Here is a 20,731-nt window from a genome sequence, read left to right on the forward strand (position 1 = left end):
ATGCCTTTGCTATCATTTACTTGTGAAGTTGATTTTTTTTGGAAACCCGGGGAACGAGCAGGCGGAGCTGGGGAGGACCGAGCCCCAGCCCTGGAGCACCGTCAGCCCCCGCAGCCTGGGCCGGGGCCTCACGCATTCCCACGCAGCAGCAGACACTCAGGAAGCCCGAGGGCGAGCGCCACACTGGGGCCCAGCAGCGCGCAGGCGCCTCGCTATCCGCGGCAGATGGCGCCCTCTCCTGTACAGACCAGAGCTAGGCCGACCCTCATGCTCCGGAAGCGAAGTCAGGACCTCGACCGGAAGTGCGTCTCGGCCCCTCCGGCTCACAAATTTTCCGCTTCCCCCCCCCGCGGCCTCTCTAGGATACTTGGAGGACTCGTCTTAGTGGTTCAAACATTCCACAGCAAGCATGGATGGTGAGGGTGATTGACAGTCACCTACCTCTCCCTGAGAAGACCTATCCGTGACCCGCTTGTCAAGTCAACAAAAAGCATTTATTAAGCACCTATCATATGCCAGGCACATATGCCAGAGATAAAAAGAAGAGACAAAAACTATGTTTTTTACACAACATTAATTTCTAAATATATCCCTTTCCTTGGATCACCCCCGGTAACAGAATAAAGAAGACAGGGAGAAAAACACATACGAGCAAAACTAATCGCAGCAACTGAGATTGACAGTATATAAATGTTGCACATCCATACTCCCTCACCTCTGCCGAGGTGGGGGGGGGAAAGGGGGAGATACATTTTCTCATTGATTTTTCAGAACCAAGTTTGGTCATAATACTTAGCCTTTAGATTTGGATTTTTGTAGTTTTTCCCATTTACAACATAGTAGTCATTGTGTATATTGTTATCCTGGTTCTACTCACCTTACTCTACATTAGTCAATATGTTAAATTGCATGGGAAAAGGTGGGGATGATGCCCATGGACGTTATAAGGGGTTGGGGGTGGCTGGGACAGGGTAGAGATTTGATTCCCTCTCTATCAGGTCAGTTGACATAGTCACAGGATGTAATCACGGTTGACTATGGTTACATGATCTTAGGGGTAATAAGGTGTTAACAACCAGTCTGGATTCTGGTGAGGTCTAGAAACTCCCTTTCTCCTCCTACCTGTCACCTTCTTGTATTCCACTCTTAGAGAAGGCATTTTCTGTGCATGCATAGAGGGAACAACAAAAGAGGAGACTTGATCCACAACTCAGCCTCCTCTTTGATATCAGTGATTGACTCTGCCAAGGGGAGGGAGCCAGATACAGTTTTATCAACTTTAGGAAATTTATATTAATCAATATCAATAAGATTTTCTCTCTTAGCTTGAAGACCCTAGCCAGGATAGATACCTGACACTTTGGACTCATTGTTTGAACCTTAGTCCTTTAATCTTTCTATAATGGTATCTCAAAAATCTTAGTTTAAAGCTTTATGACAGTCACTGACCACTTTTTCTTCCTGCTTCTTCTTTATAGACAATGAAACCCAAAACCAGGAAGTAAGAATCATCCTTTATCTCAAATTAATCAAATTTAGTATTGATTAAAGCATCAAGTAAACAATTTAAAGAACAGAAAATTAGACTAGTTATCTGTCCTACCAGTCAGAAAAGAAGCAGGAAAGGGGAAAAAGCACTTCACTATCTGCGTGAATTCATGATCATGGAAAGTTCATCACCAGTTTGAAAAACCCTATACTCTGGCTTCAACTATCCTGTCTTCCTCAGTGTATAAAAGTACCATCATCCATGGCGGGTCACTCAACATTTTTTTTCCTTTCTGCTAATGGGAAACTTGCTGTTGCCTACCATGCCTAGGCTCATGGTTTCAATATGCCTCAACTGAAATTTAAACTTCCAAATGGAGTCAGCATATGCTCTTCCTAACCTTAGCCTTTATCTGCATTGAAGTTGGAATGGATCTCCTACCCTTAGTCTAAACAGATCCCAAACCTCTACCTACACATTAAACATGCCAGATGAGAATTTAGTGGACACTAGATTTTCTTTTATGTCAAAATGGGGTGATAGATTCATATGATATATGTGTATCGATCTATCTGTATATATGTACACATATACATATATGTATACATACATACAGAGAATGAAGAATGGTAAGTTATTGAAGAACAAATCATTTGTAAGGGAATGGCTACCTGAACTGCCACTAATGAGAGATAGGATCAGCCTCTTCCCCAGAGCTTACTCTTCCCTTAAAAGGAGAAGAAATTATCCACCAGATTAATGTACACATGAACTTTGAGATAATTCTTCTTTAAGAGGGAGGCCAATGCTCATTTCTCAAATATATAGAGAACTGAATCAAATTTATAAGAATACAAGTCATTCCCCAAATTGGTAAATGGTCAAAGGATATGAAAAAGCACTTTTCATATGAATAAATTAAAGCTATCTATAATCATATGAAAAAATGCTCTAAATCACCATTGATTAGCAAAATAAAAATTAAAACAACTTTGAGGTACCACTTCACACTTATCAGATTGGCTTATATGACAGAAAACCAAAATGGTAAATGTTGAAGAAGATGTGGGAAAATTGGAACACTAATACATTGTTGGTAGAGTTGTGAACTGATCCAACCATTCAGGAGAGCAATTTGAAACTATGACCAAAAGACTATAAACTCTGCATACCTTTTGATTCAGCAATACCACTACTAGGTCTGTATCCCAAAGAGATAATAAAAAAGGGGAGAGGACCCACATGTACAAAAATATTTATATCAGGTCTTTTGGTGGTGGCAAAGAATTGGAAATTGAGGGATTTCCATCAATTGGGGAATAGCTGAATAAGTTGTGGTATATGAATGTAATGGAATACTATTGTTCCATAAGAAATGATGAACAGGCAGATTGCAGAAAAACCTGGAAAGATTTACATGAACTGATGCTGAGTGAAGAGAGCAGAACAGAACCAGGAGAACCTTGTATAAAGTAACAGCAACATTGTAAAATGATCAACTATGATAGACTTAGCTGTTCTCAGCAATACAATGATTCAAGACAATTCCAAAAGACTCATGATGGAAGATGCTACCCACATCCAGAGAAAGAACTATGGAGTCTGAATGCAGATTGAAACTACTATTTTCACTTTTTTTGTTATTTGCTTTTTTTGTAGTTTTTCCCTTTTGTTTTGATTCTTCTTTCACAACATGACTAATGTGGAAATGTTTAACATGATTACATATGTGTAACCTATATCAGATTTCTTGCTGTCTTGGGGAGGAGGGAGGGAAGAGAGAGAGGGAGAAAAATTTAGAAACTCAAAATCTTATAAAAGTGAATGTTGAAAACTATTTTTACATGGAATTAGAAAAAATAAAATACTATTAAGTGGAAAAAAAGAATGAGGCAAAGGAAGGGAAAAGCAAAGTTCCTTCTGGCTACTCTGTAGTCTCACCATCATGTACTTTCAGTTCTCAGCTAGGGATGGAGGCTATAGGAAAGGTCACTCCTCATCTTGATTACCATCATCTATGAATGGAGTTCATCAGGTAGAGAAGAAAAGGGGAGGGAGATGGCATCTGGAGATTGGAAACTCTACTTAATCCTCCTTGAGTTTCCTCTCATGCTGTGAGGAACAAGAATGGCTGCTTTTCCAGGTTTCTGGATTCTTTCTCCCCAAAGCTTCCAAAAACATAGTCCCAGAAATCCATATTCAAAGACATTACCAACTGGTGAACTCTGAAGTAGTCTCTGTTTTTCTTTCTCATCTCCATAGCAGTACTCAGAGCACAGGTGCTGCACAAATATGCCTTCCCATGCTTCTGTGAATTCTTCAGAGTCATAATTTCTTATGATGCAATAATATTTCACTATATGCACAGGTAACAAGGGAATGGCCAATGAGTCCAGTCCTTGTGGGCATAAAGTATTATCCTACATGTGGAATGGGTGTGTGTGTGTGTGTGCCTTCTCTCCACTGCTACTGCCACCATCCCGGTACAGACCCTCATTATTACACCTAGATTATTGCAATAGCCTTCTGATTGGTCTCCCTGTCTCAAATTTCTCCCACTACAATCCACCTTGCACTTAGTTGCCAAGTGATCTTGCTTAAGCTCAGGATTGACCATACGGCCTTCCGACTTGTTAAACTCCAGCATACAGGATCAAATATAAAATCCTCTGTTTAGTGTTCAAAGCCCTTCAAAACCTCTCCCTTTGCAGTCTTTTGTACCTTACAATGACCCCCATCACATACTTTGTGATCCAGTGGCAGTGGTCCTGTTCCTTAAACAAGGTATCCTAGACTCTAGACTGCACATTTTCACCGGCTATTTCCCACACCTAGAATTCTCTCCTTCTTCACCCCTGCCTCCTGGCCTCCCTGGCTTCCTTCAAGTCTCAGCTAATATCTCACCTTCTGTGTGCAGCCTTTTTTGATCCTCCTTAATACTAGTGCCTTCCCTTTGTTGTTTATCTCCAATTTATCTTTTATATAGCTTGTTTCTATATAGTTGCTTGCATACTGTCTCCCCCAATGGATTATGAGCTCCTCAAGGACAGAGACTGCTGTTCCCAGTACTTAACATAGTGCCTGGCATATAGTAGGTGCTTAATAAATGTTCATTGACTGATGGACTAACTCCTTTTCTTAACTGTCAGTTCTTCCCCAAGAATCTCATTTCATTCTAACCTCAAACCTGAGATGCCTGATCAGGTATCTATTACATGCTCTGTCAGTTTCCATCACTATAGCAGATGTTTTTGCTTAATTTTTGGTGATCACAATGATAGTGGGGAAGGATAAGGGGAGAAACTTGGAGTGGTTTGTTGAGAAATGATTGTTGTATAAAAACAGAATGAACCAATAAAAGATTTCTTAAATTTAAGTATTATGAAAAAAGATGTAGATAATTAGAAGACAAAGAATCAAACTGGAAAAGAGAAATGGAAGATATTCTGGACATAGGCATGTCTAAGCAAAGGTGGGGAGGTGAGAAAACAGTGCATATTCAGGGGACAGAGAGTTGTCCAGTATGGATGAAACACAGAATGCAGAGAGTAATGTAAGATTAGGGCTGAAAATGTTAGGTGATTCCAGTTACAGAGATAAGGACCTCCAATTACCAGACTTTAACTTTTTTTGAAGGTGGTAGGAAGCTACTGAAGATTTTAGAACAAAAGGGTAAGGACCAGATCTCTGCATAAAATTGATTATTCTCACAGTGATATCATTAGTGGGAGGAGAAAGTTCCATACTAGTCATGTTGTAAGAGAAAACACAGACCAAAAAACCCATTAAAAAATAAAACAAGTGAAAAATAGTATGCTTCAATTTGCATTCGACTCCATAATTTCTTTCTCTGGAGGTGGATAGCATTTTTCACGATGAGTCCTTTGGAATTGTCTTGGATCATTGTATTGCTGAGAATAGCTAGGTCATTCACAGTTGATGATCATACAATATTGCTGTTACTGTGTACAATGTTCTCCTGGTTCTGCTTCTCACTTCACTCAGCATCAGTTCATGTAAATCTTTCCAGGTTTTTCTGCAATCTGCCTGCTTGTCATTTCTTATGGAATAATAGTATTCCATTATAATCATATACCACAACTTGCTTGGCCATTCCCCAGTTGATGGAAATCCCCTCAATTTGCAATTCTTTGCCACCATGAAAAGACCTGCTATAAATATTTTTGTACAAATAGATCTTTTCCCCCTTTTTTTGGATCTCTTTGGGATACATACTTAGTAGTGGTATTGCTGGATCAAAGGGTATGCAAAATTTTATAGCCCTTTGGACATAGTTCCAAATTGCTCTCCAGAATGGTTGGATTAGTTCACAGCTCCACCAGCAGTGCATTAGTGTCCCAGCTTTCCCATATCTTCTCCAACATTTATCATTTTCCTTTTCTATCATATTAGCCAATCTGATAGGTATAATGAGGTGGTACCTCAAAGTTGTTTTATTTTGCATTTCTCTAATTAATAGTGATTTAAACCACTCTTTCATATATAGACAGCTTTGATTTCACCATCTGAAAATTGCCTGTTCATATCCTTTGACCACTTATCAGTTGGGGAATTACTTGTATCTTATAAACTTATATATCTTATAATTATTATATATTAAAATTATATATTATCATGTATATAATATGTATATTTGAGAAATGAGACCTTTATCAGAGACACTTGCTGTAAAATTTTTTTCCTGGCTTTCTGCTTTCCTTCTAATCTTGATTGCATTGGTTTTGTTTGTGTAAAATCTTTCAAATTTAATGTCATCAAAATTATTTGTTTTACATCTCATAATGCTCCCTATCTCGTTTAGTCATAAATTCTTCCCTTATTCATAGGCCTGATGGGTAAACTATTCTATGCTCCCCTCATTTGCTTATGGTATCACCCTTTATGTCTAAATTGTGTACCCATTTTCACCTTATCTTGGTATATGGTGTAAGATATAGGTCTATATCTCTTTCCTGCCCTACTGCTTTCCAGTTTTCACAGCAGTTTTTATCAAAAAATGAGTTCTTGTCCCAAAATCTTGGGAGCTTATTTCATGTCATACTCACAACAACCCTGTGAAATAGATCATATTATTATCCTCATACTACTTGAGCCACTGTGTAAAACATTGATTGTTGAAAAGAATGAACATGGTCACCTGGAACAGTTAGACTACTACTACAATAATCCAGGTAAGTGGTAATGAAGGTGTAATGTGGGATAACTATAGGAATGAAAGAAGGAAAAAGATTAGAAATACCTTCAAGTGGAGGCTGATTGTTAATTTATTTAGGATATTTTAGAAGACATTCCTGTTCAGGTAGACTAGATTTCCTCTTTGAACTCTTCCAAATCTGGGATGCTGTGACCTAATAGTAAATAACTGACTCTTCTCCTCTCCCTAATTCCTACCTCCAAAGAAAACTTCAAGATTCAAAAGTTAGGTGACTAGGAAGAGGGTAATAATTACCGCTTTCGTTTTCTACAGTGTTTTTGATTTCCAAAGCACTTTGTTCACAACAACCTTGTAAAGTTGGAAGAATAAGTTACTATAAATTACTATTGCTATTTCCAGATAAGAATCTAGGCTCAGACAAGTTGTGACTTTCCAAATGTCACAAGGGCAGAAATTAGAGAAAAGAGGTAAGGGGATGACAAGGAAGAGAGAGAGACGTTAAAAACTGATGTTGTAGTCTTAGATTTGGGTTCAGAAAACTTGGATTCAAATACTGGCTCCGTCACTGACTAGTTGTGTGGCCTTAGGCAAGTCATTTCCCTTCCTCTAGGCCTCAATGTCATCCTCTGAAATATGGGTGGTGAGATATTATCCCTTAAAGTCACTTCCAGTTCTGAATCACACAACTTATAACTTCCTGTTCAAGTCGAGTAAAGGTCTCCCTCACAGGAGCCGGAAACGATTTATACACTTCCTTTCCTAACGGGGAGAGTGGGAGGGGCTCTAGGGCGGGCCACTCTAGGCTGCTCGGAGGACTTGCCTTTTTTGTGGGCTCCCTAGCTATAGATTTCTGGTGCTAGGGTCTGGAGCAGAGAAGAAAGGGGGGGAAAAAAAAAAGCTCTGTTTTACCAAGTCCAAGGAAAGGGGTTAGGACGCAGTGGAGGAGAGGAAGGATAAGGAGGTGTGTATTTAAAAGGCTGAGGGAATGTTAAAGAAAGCAGAAGAAGAAGAGAGGGTCTGGGGGAAATAGGATGAGAGTCAACAAGCACAGAGCAAAGAGTCCTGGACTGTGGAATCATGGCTCTGCTACTTGTTACCCGTGTGACCTTGGCCAAGTCCTTTTCTCATCTCTTTGAGACTCAATATCTTCATCTGTAAAATGGGCATATGCATTCATCCAAGGGCTACAAACCAGGATCGTTGTTTCTTGTAAATCTTAGAGCGCTATTGAAATGAGTTAATGGTTGTTATCATCATAATTGCAACAGGAGAAAGTTAAGGGGCGAGGAGCGCAGAGGGAGGGGAAGGCGAGAAGTGCAAGAGGGAGTCAGGCAGAAAGCAGCCGGTGCTGCCCAAGAACGCAGGAGGTCCCCAGGGGTCAGCTCCATTCAGGGCAAACGGTCAAACCACCAAGACCATCAGTCCTCCGGGTTCCTAGAGCAGCCCGGAAGTGCTCCGTCAGGTTACTCCACGTTCGCTCTGTCCCCACCCTGGTGTCTCCCTGGGCCAGGTGGTCAGGCCGGCTGATAGACTCACACAAAGTGAACTGGCCGGCACAGACACTCCCCCACTTCCCCCAGGGGGAGGCGCGCACGCGCACTCGCGGAGGCCCTGCCCCCCTCCGTCACGTCTCTGCTCTCCGCTGGGGAGAGGCCCGGAGTGGCTGTGGCACGGAGACTGGTTTCTGGCGGCTGCTTGGAGGGGACCCTGCGGAGACTCGCCGCGGGAAGAAGCTCACCTGGGTGGGGAAGCCGGGAGCACTGGCCCCGGATCCAGGTGCCTGCCCTAAAAAAGCCAGCCTGGCGCGGTGCAGTTCCGATCTCGGACCCCCACACCCCGGGAAGGGATGGCATTTAGGGGTGGGGCGGAGGAAGCTGGGTGGCGGGGCAATGGTCGTGGGGTTGTGTAGCGGAGGAGCGGGGCCGGCGTGCTGCAGCTGAGCCCTCCCCGCCTCCGTGTCGAGAGTCCTTGTGTAAAGCCCTACCTGCTCTGCATGGGTTAGGGCTGTGTGTGGAAGGGGGCATGTCTGGAGAATAGGGTTGGTGCCTGGGGCTAGGAACCCAGCCTTGGGGGATGGGAGGGGTGGGAAGATAGGTTCGTCCTTACCGTAAAGACCAGCAGCGATGGAAATTTAACTGTACCCTCTGTGCTGGTGCCACCAGCTGTCTCCAAGCTGCCTCTGCTTCCTCAGGCCCTTGGGACTGGGGTCGGCCCAGTTGAGTTACTGGGACTTGGCACTTAAAGAATAATGAAGAGTTAATAGCCCGGGGCTTTTTACAAAGTTTACAAAGACTTATCGAAGGCATTCTGGACTTAGATTTTTAGGACAGCTTGGGGAGAAGGACGGGGATTATGGGCTCCATTTGACAGATTGGGATACGAGCTCAGAATGGTGAATCGACTTGCCTAAGGTCCCATCTAGCTATCGGGAATTCTTAACCTGGGGTCCATGAACTTTTTATATACTTTTAAAATCATATTTTAATATAACTGGTTTCCTTTGTTAATCATATGCATTTTTTTTAAATGCAGTTGAAACATTATTCCAAGGAGGTTTTTTGCCATTTTGCCAAAGGGAACTATCACACCAAAAATGTTAAGCCAGGGGGCAGCCAACTGGCACAGTGGATAGAGCACCAGCCAGGAGTCAGGAGAATCTGAGTTCACATTTGGCCTCAGACACTTGCTATCTCTGGTGCCCCAGGGCGACTCTTTTTAACCCCATTGCTTTCCAAACAAACAAAAACAAAAAACCCAAACCAGTAGCTAGAAAGTGGTAGAGTTAGGAATTGAACTTGGGTACTCTGACTCCCAAGTTCACACCTCTTTCCATCACTCTCTCATGCCTCCCAACTATTCTAACCAGATTGTACTGTTACTCACAGGACATTCAATCAATACATGTTTGGGTGCCCTCTGCACACAGGGCATCATATTCAGCACTTGGGATACAAAGATGGAAAATAGCAAGGCCTGCCTTCAAGGTCCTTAAAGACTTTGGGGAAAAGGTCCTTTCATTTGCATACAAATATCTGTGGCTTAAAGTAAAGTGCAACTGGGGCAAAGGAAAAGTCTGGACAGAGTGTCCTAATGAATTTTGAGGAGGAAGAGATTATTTCTAGTTAGGTAAGCATAGGGGAGGCCTCCTAGAGAAGGGTGCACCTGAACTGAGCCCTGAAGGGGAAAAAAAAAGATTTATGTATAGGTGAGAAGGGGATGTGTTTTCAGGCATAAAGGACAAAGGGATGGAGACGGAAAATGGCAGAATGAGTCTGGGGAAAAGCTAGGTTTCCAGTGTGGCTGGAATATAGTTAATGAAGGGGAATAGAGGGAAATAAAGTTGGAAAGGTAAGTTGAAGCCAGGTTATAGAGCTTCAGATGTCAGACTAATGAAGTATCATTTTTATCCTATTATATTAAATCAACAAATATTAATTTATTTATAGGTATTTGTTATCTCTCCCTCCCATTCCCCCCATTGAATAATACAGGAAAAAGAACCTCATAAAATGTATAGTACAGCAAAACAAATTCCCACCTTGGCCCAGTCCAAAAATATCCATCTCTTGCATTTAAACTTGTCACTTTTTCAGTATATAGGTAGCCTCTGGTATCTTTCATTCCTGTGGAATTTTGCATTATCATTGCTTTGATCTGATTTCTAAATTCTTCAAAGTTGCTTCTCTTCATGTTTTTGTCATTGTATATATTGTTCTGGTTCTCACTTTGTTGCATCAGTTCGTAGAAGTCTTCCCAGTTTATTCTGTAACTGTCCAGTTCATCGTTGTGGTTTAATAATATGACATTACATTAGTAGACCAAAGTTTGTTCAGTCGGTCCCCAATAAATGGGTGTCCCCTTAATTTCCAGGGTTTTTTTGCTATTATAAAAAGAGCTCAACAGATATTTATTAAGCAATCGATATTTACTCAGAGCCTGCTATATAGGAGGCCCTCCTCAAATCCCCACCTGTTGAAATTGTGCCCAGCTACACATGCACTCGTATCTATACAACAGGAAGTGATCTTTCTCTTCTCTGTGTAGTCATAGTATCTGTTCATACTATTCCTGTTATGCATAACCACATTTTACTATGTCTCTATTGTATATCTCTGCTATTAGACTGAGCTCCAAGATGGTAGCGATCTTATTCTTCTCTGTCTCCCTCTCATTGTCCATGTTGAGCTTTGTAGTTCAATAAAAATAATAACTTAGACATTATGATAATGATGATGATGATGATACACAGACAACTTTGAGGTGAAAAAAGATGTTCCAACTTGATACTGGGTTTTAATAACTCCTATTTAGGTATCACTGAGGTTTACATAGCATCTCCTTACAACAACAGCCCTGTGAAATGTGAATTATGCAAGTATGATTATCCCCATTCTACAGTCAGGCTCTGGATGAGGTTTCTTTCAAGGTCACAGAGCTGGAAGTCAAACGCAGGTACTTTGACTCCCAACTCCAATGTTTTTTTAAAATATTTTATTATTTTTCAACAAACAAAAATCTGTTTTCCCTCCTTTTTATTCCCATCTTCCCAATAAAAAAGAAAACCCCAAAATCTTTGTGATAATCATGCAGAGTAAAGAAAAACTAAATCCAGCATTGGCCATGTCCTAAAATATACCCCAGTCTTTATTGTGAGTCTATCACCTCTCTTTCAGGAGGCAGGTAACATGTTTCATCATGGGTTCTTTGGAATTGTGGTTTGTCATTGTGTAGATCAGAGTTTTTAGGTCTTTCAAAGTTGTGTTTACAGTGTTTGTACTGTATAAATTGTTCTTCTGGTTCTGCTCATTTCACTTTGCATCAGGTCATTACAGATCTTCCCAAGTTTCTCTGAAACCACCTCCTTAACATTCCTCACAGCAGAGTTCCATTATATTAAATTGCTGTAGTTTATTCAGCCAGTCACCAGCTTATGTACCTGCTCTTAGCTTCCAGTTCTTTGCCATCACAAAAAGAGCTAGTATAAATATTTTTGTGCTTATAGGTCCTTTTCCTTTTTCTTCAGTCTTTTTGGGGTATACACTTTGTTATGGGGTATACTGGAGCCAGCTTAAAGTGGCTATTGATTTTTAAATCTTTAGCTGATTTACGAATATTCATCATTTATACCTCAGAAATTGGCAACAACAAATACCATAAATCGTGTCTTGATTTATTGTTTTGTTTGTCTTAAGAAAGTGGTAGAGAAAATATTAATAATGTGTATTAAACATAAGAGTGTTGTTGCATATATTTAGCATACGCCTAGCCTAGTAATGGTTTTGGGAGATTAAAATATATACACAGTGTGATAATAATTTTTTATCTTTTATTAATTTTTATTATTTAGGGTTCAGATCCATTCCTCTTTCAATTTTCGGTTAAGTAAAAGCCTCTTTTCTGTTAATATTAATCTTACCCACCCAAAACCTGACTCATAAAGTAATAGTGTTAGAGGGATGCTTTTGACATTACTGACATAAGAAAACAAATGAGGCAAAGAAGGGAAATATAGCATTTTTAAAAACACCCTAAAATATTTTATTTGTGGAAGAATTTCCCCGACATTATGACATATTAATGCCTTCCTTTCAATTAGCCCATTGTGATTTCTTTAAAATACAGCCTTGAAGTTTTAATAAGAGTAAGATTTTGCAGACTCAGTGTTTAGTCTGTAACCTGACTTAATTTTCCTATGGAGTCTCTGACTAGGTCTGTTTCCTTAGGGGGTGAATGATATTATAACTGCTCAACTAAGCTTATGACATTGAAGGAAGGTTTATAGATCTATCTTTTATAGCCTAAGAGAATGTATAAGATGTAAAGGCATTGGTTCTCTGTGTTTCTGATATAATTCCCTCTATGAAAGGTTATCAGAAAATCCTGCTTTCTGTTTAGGGGTTATTTTTCTATCCCTCTGAAGCCTTGGCTAAGCATAATAAAACCTAGGTTTTTAGCTCTGTAATTTCTGTGTTGTGGTAGATATATTTTGGCAGCAGTTACCTACCACATGAACTCAAACAGAAGATATTTCTCCTGTAATAACAGTTTAGTAAATTTTTGGGCGTAGTTCTACGTTGCTTTCCAGAATGGGTGGACCAATTTGTGGTTGCACCAAAAGTAGATCAATGTACCTGTTTTCCTAAAGCCCCACCAACATTTGCCATTTTCTTTTATTTGTCAGCTTTACCAATCTGATGGGTGTGAGGTGGAACCTCAAAGTTGTTTTAATTTACATTTCTACAGTTATTAGTGTTTTGAAACTCCAATGCCCTTTCTATTATAGCACATTGCAAAGGAGATGGCATGCTCTTACTAAGCTAGAATATGACAGTGGCCATGAATGGACACCCTTGGGACACCGGATGGTTGACTATCTAGACTGGAGTGGTGTATCTGTTGGTATCTTGTACTGATTCTCTTCAAACATTTGTGAGATCTTCTAGAATGGGTACAATGGCATCTCCTTCCTTCATGACCCCTTGTGGTGCCTTACCCATAGCCCATACTCTTTTTTTGGGGGGGGGCGGTTAGGCAGTGGGGTTAAGTGACTTGCCCAGGGTCACCCAGCTAGTAAGTGCCTGAGGCCAGATTTGAGCTCAGGAAGATTAGTCTTCCTGACTCCAGGCCCAGTGCTCTATCCACAGCACCATTTAGTTAATTGCTAGTAAGTGCTATGTGTCTGAGGCTGGATTTGAACTCAGGTCCTCCTGAATCCAGGGCCGGTGCTCTATCCGCTACGCCACCTAGTTGCACAGCCCATACTCTTTAAGGACTCAGGATGTGGGGGCTGATGGTGATTTAGTGACTGTGAGGTTTTGTGAGAGAAGCAACTTTGGGCCCCCAAATTCTTTGTAGTCCAGGGGGGATTGGGTGAATGAACCTCAGGCTACAGCTAGTCTCACTCATAGCACCCTGTCTTCCTTCAGCTCTGCCTGTCTCTAAGTGCCTGCCCTTTGCTTACCATCCCAAGGGAGTGGAGGAGATCAGGCAGTGGTAGCTGTGCCCTCGATGATGCCCAGGCTGCAGGTGAGCTGTCCTTTCCCGAGGTCCCCTACTGTTGGCCTTGTCTTTTCTCTCTCTCTGGATATCTCTCTGGAGCTTCTCTGCCCCACATAGTCAATGTAGGGTTTTGTGCTTCTTTTCTAAAACCCTAGGTCCCTCTACCAATTGAGAGAGTCCCTATGGATAGTCCCTGCTGCCTCCTCTTTGTCCTTCAGTCATCTCAGAGTTATGGTGTTCTGTATTTGAAGTCTCTGACTGCTTCTTCAAGTGCTTAGTTCTGGGCAAAGGGGTTCCTATTGGCTTTATCTTAACCTTCTTTGGAAGCATGTGTGTGTGTGTGTCTGTGTCTGTGTCTGTGTGTGGTGGTGGTGGGGGGGGTATTGCATTGGTTTGAACCTAGCTTTGCCTTCTTCCACCAGGAGACCTTTGGGTGGTGAGATATTTTAACATGGGCAGCATGGGCAGCACTTGGAAGATAGAACCAGTGACTTCCCCAGTGAGGCAGACTGGAATCCCCATTGTCCTCTTGTTGAGGGGAAATCTGGGCCCTTCCCACACCAGTTAGTGGGACTTTCCTGCTCTAGTTCCTGTTCAGAATGAAGATGTCCATCAGACACTACAGCTTGTCTGAGATGGCATCAATCCCACTACTATCCCAGTCCTGGAGGCCTTGGGCAAGAGAAGAGTAGAAAGGTAGCCCTAGACTTGGATCCAGGAGACATGAGTTTGAATTCTGGCTTTGACCAAGATTCACACGGTATTGCAACCAGTGTCTCTGATAAAGGCCTCATCTCTAAAATACATAGAGAATTAAGACAAATTTATAAGAATACAAGCTGTTCCCCAATTGATAAATGGTCAAAGGATATGAACAGACAGTTCTCAGATGAAGAAATTAAAGCCATCTACAGTCATATGAAAAAATGCTCTAAATCATTATTGATTAGAGAAATGCAAATCAAAACAACTCTGAGGTACCACATCACACCTATCAGATTGGCCAACATGACAAAACAGGAAAATGATAAATGTTGGAGAAGATGTGGGAAAATTGGAACACTAATGCATTGTTGGTGGAGTTGTGAAATGATCCAACCATTTTGGAGAACAATTTGGAACTGTGCCCAAAGGGCTATAAAAAGGTGCATACCCTTTGATCCAGCAATAGCACTTCTAGGGCTGTATCCCAAAGAGATGGGAAAAGGACCCACATGTACAAAAGTATTCACAGCAGCTGTTTTTGTGGTGGTAAAGAATTGGAAATTGAGAGGATGCCCATCAGTTGGGGAATGGCTGAGCAAGTTGTGGTATATGAATGTAATGGAATACTATTGTGCTATAAGAAATGATGAACAGGCTGACTTCAGAAAAACCTGGAAAGACTTATATGGTCTGATGCTGAGTGAAGTGAGCAGAACCAAGAGAACTTTGTACACAATAACAGCCACATTGTACAATGACTAATATTGATAAACTTAACCCTTCTCAGCAATACAAGGATCTAAGACATCTCCAGAGGCCTCGTGATGGGAAATGCTATCCACATCCAAAGAAAGAACTATGGAAGTTGAATTGCTGTCATTTTTTTCCCCTTCTGTTGAGTTTTGTTTCCTCTTTCTGATGGTTCCTCCTATTGGTTTTAATTTTTTACTTGCAGCTTCACTAACGTGAAAATATGTTTAATAGGAATGTAAATGTATAGCCTATATCAGATTGTGTGCCGTATTGGGTAGAGGGGAGGAAGGGGGAGGAAAATTTTAAACTCAAAAACATATGGAAGTGATTGTTGATAAATCAAAATAAATTAATAAAAAAAAATAAAGAGGTAAAAAAAAAAAGATTCACACAGTAGCTGTGTGACCTGGGATGACAGTAGCAGTTTGACCTGGGACAGATCACTTTGCCTTTCTAAACCTAAACTTCTTCATCTGTAAAATGGGGATCATGTTAGCATTTACTCTATCACATGGTTGTTATGGGGAGAAAAACTCTGTAAACCTTCATTCAGGTGGATCCCAGTATCGTAAGTTTAGAGCTGGAAGGAACTTTGGAGAACATCTTGTCTAACCTTCTCTGTTTGTAGTTGAGGAAGCTCAGATTTATAGATGAGGAAGTTCAGAGAGATTGAAGTGAATTATCCCAGTTTGTGCAGAGTAAGTGGAAAACTGGGGATTTGAAGCCAGTTCCTCTGACTTCAGATATAGTACTTTCCCCACTATGCCTCAGAAATGTGAGTGATGATTATTATTAATATGGAAGTAATTCTTTTCCTACCTTCACCCCAAAGTCTAAATTTGTGAATAATTCTCTTAAAAAGACCCAGCCAGGGGCTTGTTGAACCTTACTGGGGGACATACAGTTGACCATGGTAGGTCAGACCTACAGATTTATCCACCTTTGATTTTGTTTTTCAGTGACACCAAAGGATATTTGTGTATTGGGGAGTGCAGGATGGGGTGGTAAGAAGTGTTTAAATTCTCTGTCATGCAGCAACACCCTCATACCCTATCCCCTTGATCATTTGAGTTGTTCTCACTTCCTATGAATCTTCTCTAGCTTTGGGGATTAGTTATTCAGTTGTTTCAGTCGGGTCTCTCTTCACGACCCCGTTTGGGGTTTTCTTGGCGGAGATATTGGAGTGCTTTGCATTTTCTTTTCCAGCTCATTTTACAGATGAGGAAACTGAGGCAAACAAGGTTAAGTGACTTGCCCAGGGTCACCCAGCTAGTAAGTGTCTGAGGCCAGATTTGAACTCAGGAAGATGAGTCTTCCTGACTCCAGGCCCGGCGCTCTATCCACTGCACCACCTAGCTTCCCCATGGGGATTACTAGCAAGGTGTAATGGAATGATCCTTGGTTTGGATTCAACCTAGGTTCACCCTCTATCTCTACCATTTACTTATATGACTTTGGGCAAGTTACTTAACCTCTCTGGGCCTCAGTTTTGTCACCTACAAAATGAGGACGTTGGATTGGATGACCCCTGAAGATCCATTGCAGTGCTAGTCCCTGCACACATGAGAACACATAACTCTTTTTACCCCTTCCTCTCCTTTTCTGTCCCCAGTGGTCGTGGCCAATTCTTCCTGGATTCCTGGGACGGAGAAATGCTCCAGGAACAGCAGGCATATGTTGTTTCAGGCGGTGACATTCCAGGATGTGGCTGTGTACTTCACAAGGAAAGAATGGAAACATCTGGACTCTTTTCAAAGGCATCTCTACAGGGATGTGATGCTGGAGAATTATGGGAACCTGCTGTCCCTGGGTAAGAGCTGTTTCCCTGTGTTAAGAACTGTGACTTACAAACCTGTCTTTCCTGGTATCCTGACTGCCTCCTGTAATGTCATCTGTGTTGGAAATGCCTAGTGTGGAAACTGCTGTTCATTTTGTATCCATCTGGATACTATTTACGTGTTCTTGCCCTTCTCCCTGGACTGTCTCACTAGCTCTGCCACAGAAGAATCCTGCCTCTCTGGAAATCCTTCTCTTGGTGACTGATTCTTGGTGATTGTGTCCTTCTCTCTCTCTCTTTTTTTTTTTTTGGTGAGGCAGTGGGGTGAAGTGACTTGCCCAGGGTCACACAGCTAGTATGTGTCTGAGGCCAGATTTGAAGTCAGGTCTTCCTGAATCCAGGGCTGGTGCTGTATCTGTTGCTCCATCTAGCTGCCCCTGTCCTTGTCTCTTGGTGACTGATTCTGATCCTCTTAGAATGTGAGCTCCTTGAGGGCAGGAGTGTTTCCCTTTCTTCAGATCCCAAGTGCTTTTGTGTAGTGCCTGGCATGTTGTAGGCATTTAATAGATGCTTGTTGACTGACTCCAGAAATGCAGATCTATAACTTAATTGTAGAGAACTGCCTGAACCGATTGAGAAGTTAAATGACCTGCCCGTGGTTGGATAGCTAGCGTATGTCTTAAGCAGGGCTTAAACCTAGATCTTCCTGACTCGAAGGCTAGTCAACTCCAACCCTATCCACCACTTCAGGGGTTCTTAACCTGGGGTCAATAAAATTAAGATATTTTGATTACTATTTCAGTATAGTTTATCTCCTTTGTAATACTATGTGTTTTATGCATTTAAAAGCATTATTTGGAGAAGGAGTCCATAGTCTTCAGACTTCCAAAAGGGTCTGTTTGTGACACACAAAAAAGTTAAGAATCCCTGTGCTACAGGCTGCCGCATGTTGATAATAATAACTCAAATGTAGGTAGCATCTTAAGATTTGCTTGCTTCCCTCCAAATGACCTTGTGAGGCAGGTAGTTCAATAAATTAGGCCAGTTCTAGATTTCAAGGGGTAGAAACCCAGCCTTATATCACAGCCAGGTTCCTATTAGTGCAAATGATGAGTCTTGTGAAGTGGACTTTTATTCAAATTTGCACTGTATAATGCCACTGGGCTAGAACCAGTTACCATATGTTATATAATTATAACTTTGATTCTTATTCCATTTCACAGGATTCATTATTGTGGAGTCCTTTCCGTCATGTCCGACTCTGTGTGACCTCATTTTGGGGTTTTCTTGGCAAAGATACTGGAGGAGTTCGCCATTTCCTTCTCTAACCCATTTTCCAGATGAGGAAACTGAGGCAAACAGGGTTACGTGACTTGCCCAGACGAGTGTGGCAGGCCAGATTTGAACTCATGAATGTCAGTCTTCCTGATTCCAAGCCCAGTGCTCTATCCACCGTATCCCCTAGCTACCTGGATGTATGACTCATGTTAACCGGGACCTAGCTGTACTGAAATTTAACAGTGTAGGTTTTACTGAAAATATACAGACTGTCTGTTGGACAGGCTGTTTCTATTCTAGATATACCTGTTCCTTCCTGGTACCCCTACCCTTACCCTTCTCCTGGAGCTTCTCATAGCTAGAATCTTTTAGCTTCATGTGTATCTAATTGGCACCTCTCTGCTTATGACATCAGACCAGGGGTTTGTTGGTAAATGTTTAATAGCGGGACTCTCAGGAAAAAAAAAATGTATGCACACACATATTTAAGTTTAATCTGCCTTATTAACACTTTCTTAAGTCTAGAATGGGGAGGGCGAGGAACCCGTGGCCTCGAGGCCATATGTTGCCTTCTAGGTCCTTGGGTGCAGCCTTTGACTGAGTCCAAATTTTACAGAACAAATCCTTTTATTAGGGAATTTGTTCTGTGAAGTTTGGATTCAGTCGAAGAGCCGTACTTGAGGACCTAGAGGGCCACATGTAGCCTTGAGTCCACAGGTTCCCCACCCCTAGCTCTAGATAATCAACAAAACAGTAAGTCAAATCTTGATGTGTGTCAATCGATGATTTCTGAAGTGTAAATATTCACACTGAAAAGTTAACAGTTGTGTAGAGCTGGCTTCAGCACATCCCTGCATGAGTGCGACTTTGCTTTTTCTCTATAAAATATCTGACCCTCTTCAATATACTTAGCATCCTGTTATGTGTAACAGCACACGTGTACCCATACCAGACTAAGAGAGGCCAGGCTCTGGTATAGGCTAGATACTGGGTCCCGTGAGAGCCTTTTGATTGGGCCATGGCTCCCCTATCTACCTCTGCTGTGCTCTCACGCAAGGCCTGGACTGCCCTACAAGCCATACACAGAAGAATCCTGCCTCTCTGGAAATTCGGTTGTATCTTTGTTTCTCTGAGACTGACTCTAATGTGGCCTTTCCCTGAACCTCTTTGTTTGCTCTCCCCTTCTCCATGGACGTCTCCAGTTAAGCACCATCCCTCATTCAAACTAATGTGCACCAGATAAGGGCCTATTGCTTGTAACCTAATTGGTCCAGCTGGCCTGCATCTGAGGAAATCTGCAAGTTTCCCAAAGTAGCCACAGTGGAGTAGGACAATGGTAGAGCCAAGATCAGTCACTCAAGCATTTTATTAAGCACCTACTACACGCCAGGCACTGTGCTAAGCACTGGGGAGACAAAGAAAGACAAAAGACAGTCCCTGCCCTCAAGGTGGTCACAGTCTAATAGGGGAGGCAACATGCAAGCAGCTATGTACAAATAAGATATACACAGGATAAACTGGAGAAAATAAAAGGAAGTACTAGCATTAAAGGTGATGAGGAAAGGTTTCTTCTTGTGGAAGATAGGATTTTAGTTGAGACTTGAAGAAAGCCAGGAGGTGGGATGAGGAGGGAGAGCATTGCAGGCATGGGGGACAGCCCCCCAGGGAAGATGCCCAGAGTAGGCATGTGCTAGATGGTGGGAATATAAATCCTTTTGCAAGAAGGTTACATTTGGGGGCAGCTAGATGGCGTAGTAGTTAGAGCACCGGCCCTGGATTCAGGAAGACCTGAGTTCAAATTTGGTCTCAGACACTTGACACTTACTAGCTGTGTGACCCTGGGCAAGTCACTTCATCCCATTGCCTCACTTAAAAAAAAAAAAGGAGAGATAATAGGTATGTATATTAGGTGTACACAGAAGAAATATGAAGAGAATAAATACACATTTTTAGGGATAGAGAACACTAGCAGTTCAGGGGGATCCAGAAGGGCTTCATGTAGAAGGCAATGTGTGAGTTGTGTCTTGGAGGGAGAAAGGGAGTTTGTGAGGCAGAGGTGCAGAAGAAGTATATTCCTGGCATGGGGGAACAAACATGTCCAGAGACATGGAGTAGCGAGCTGGAGCACCATGTGATTAACAGAAGGCTGGTTTCACTGGAGCAAGGGAAGGGAAATAATGAATTTTGAGTCTGGAAAGATAGGGCAGGGCCAGGCTGTAAAAGGCTTCAAGACAAAAGAGTTAATATGTTATCCTCGAGGCGATAGGGATCCAGTGAAATTTATCGAGTGCCTGCGTGACCTGTGAGACGTGTGCTGAAGAAAAACCGCTTTGGCAGCATTAGGGAAGACAGAACGGAGTAGGGGAGAGGCTTCGAGGGAGGGAAGCCAGGTAGGAAGCTTTTGCAGTCATCTAGGGAAGCCCTACTAAGGGCCCTGAACGGAGGTAATGGTTGTATGAAAAGAGAAGGGGTTGGATGAGAGAGATCATGAAGAGGTAGAATTCAGTGGAGATGTGGAAGGAGAAAGAGCGTTAAGCTTTGCCAAGATAAAGAA

The 20,731-nt window shown here is 41.9% G+C and overlaps 1 protein-coding gene across 1 annotated transcript; it reads left to right on the forward strand.

The window, feature by feature from the left end:
- Window positions 1-20,070, forward strand: LOC110214397 (uncharacterized). The gene is made up of 5 exons (XM_078151803.1): window positions 1-302; window positions 8,213-8,441; window positions 13,592-13,691; window positions 16,735-16,932; window positions 18,123-20,070. Exons 1-5 carry the CDS (start codon window positions 1-3, stop codon window positions 18,269-18,271), a joined length of 978 nt encoding a protein of 325 aa, XP_078007929.1. The 3' UTR covers window positions 18,272-20,070.
- Window positions 20,071-20,731: the final 661 nt, after the last annotated feature.

The sequence above is a fragment of the Phascolarctos cinereus genome, unplaced genomic scaffold (assembly GCF_003287225.1).
Source record: "Phascolarctos cinereus isolate Bilbo 61053 unplaced genomic scaffold, phaCin_HiC Scaffold_4;HRSCAF=312, whole genome shotgun sequence".
NCBI classification, from domain to species: Eukaryota; Metazoa; Chordata; class Mammalia; order Diprotodontia; family Phascolarctidae; genus Phascolarctos; species Phascolarctos cinereus.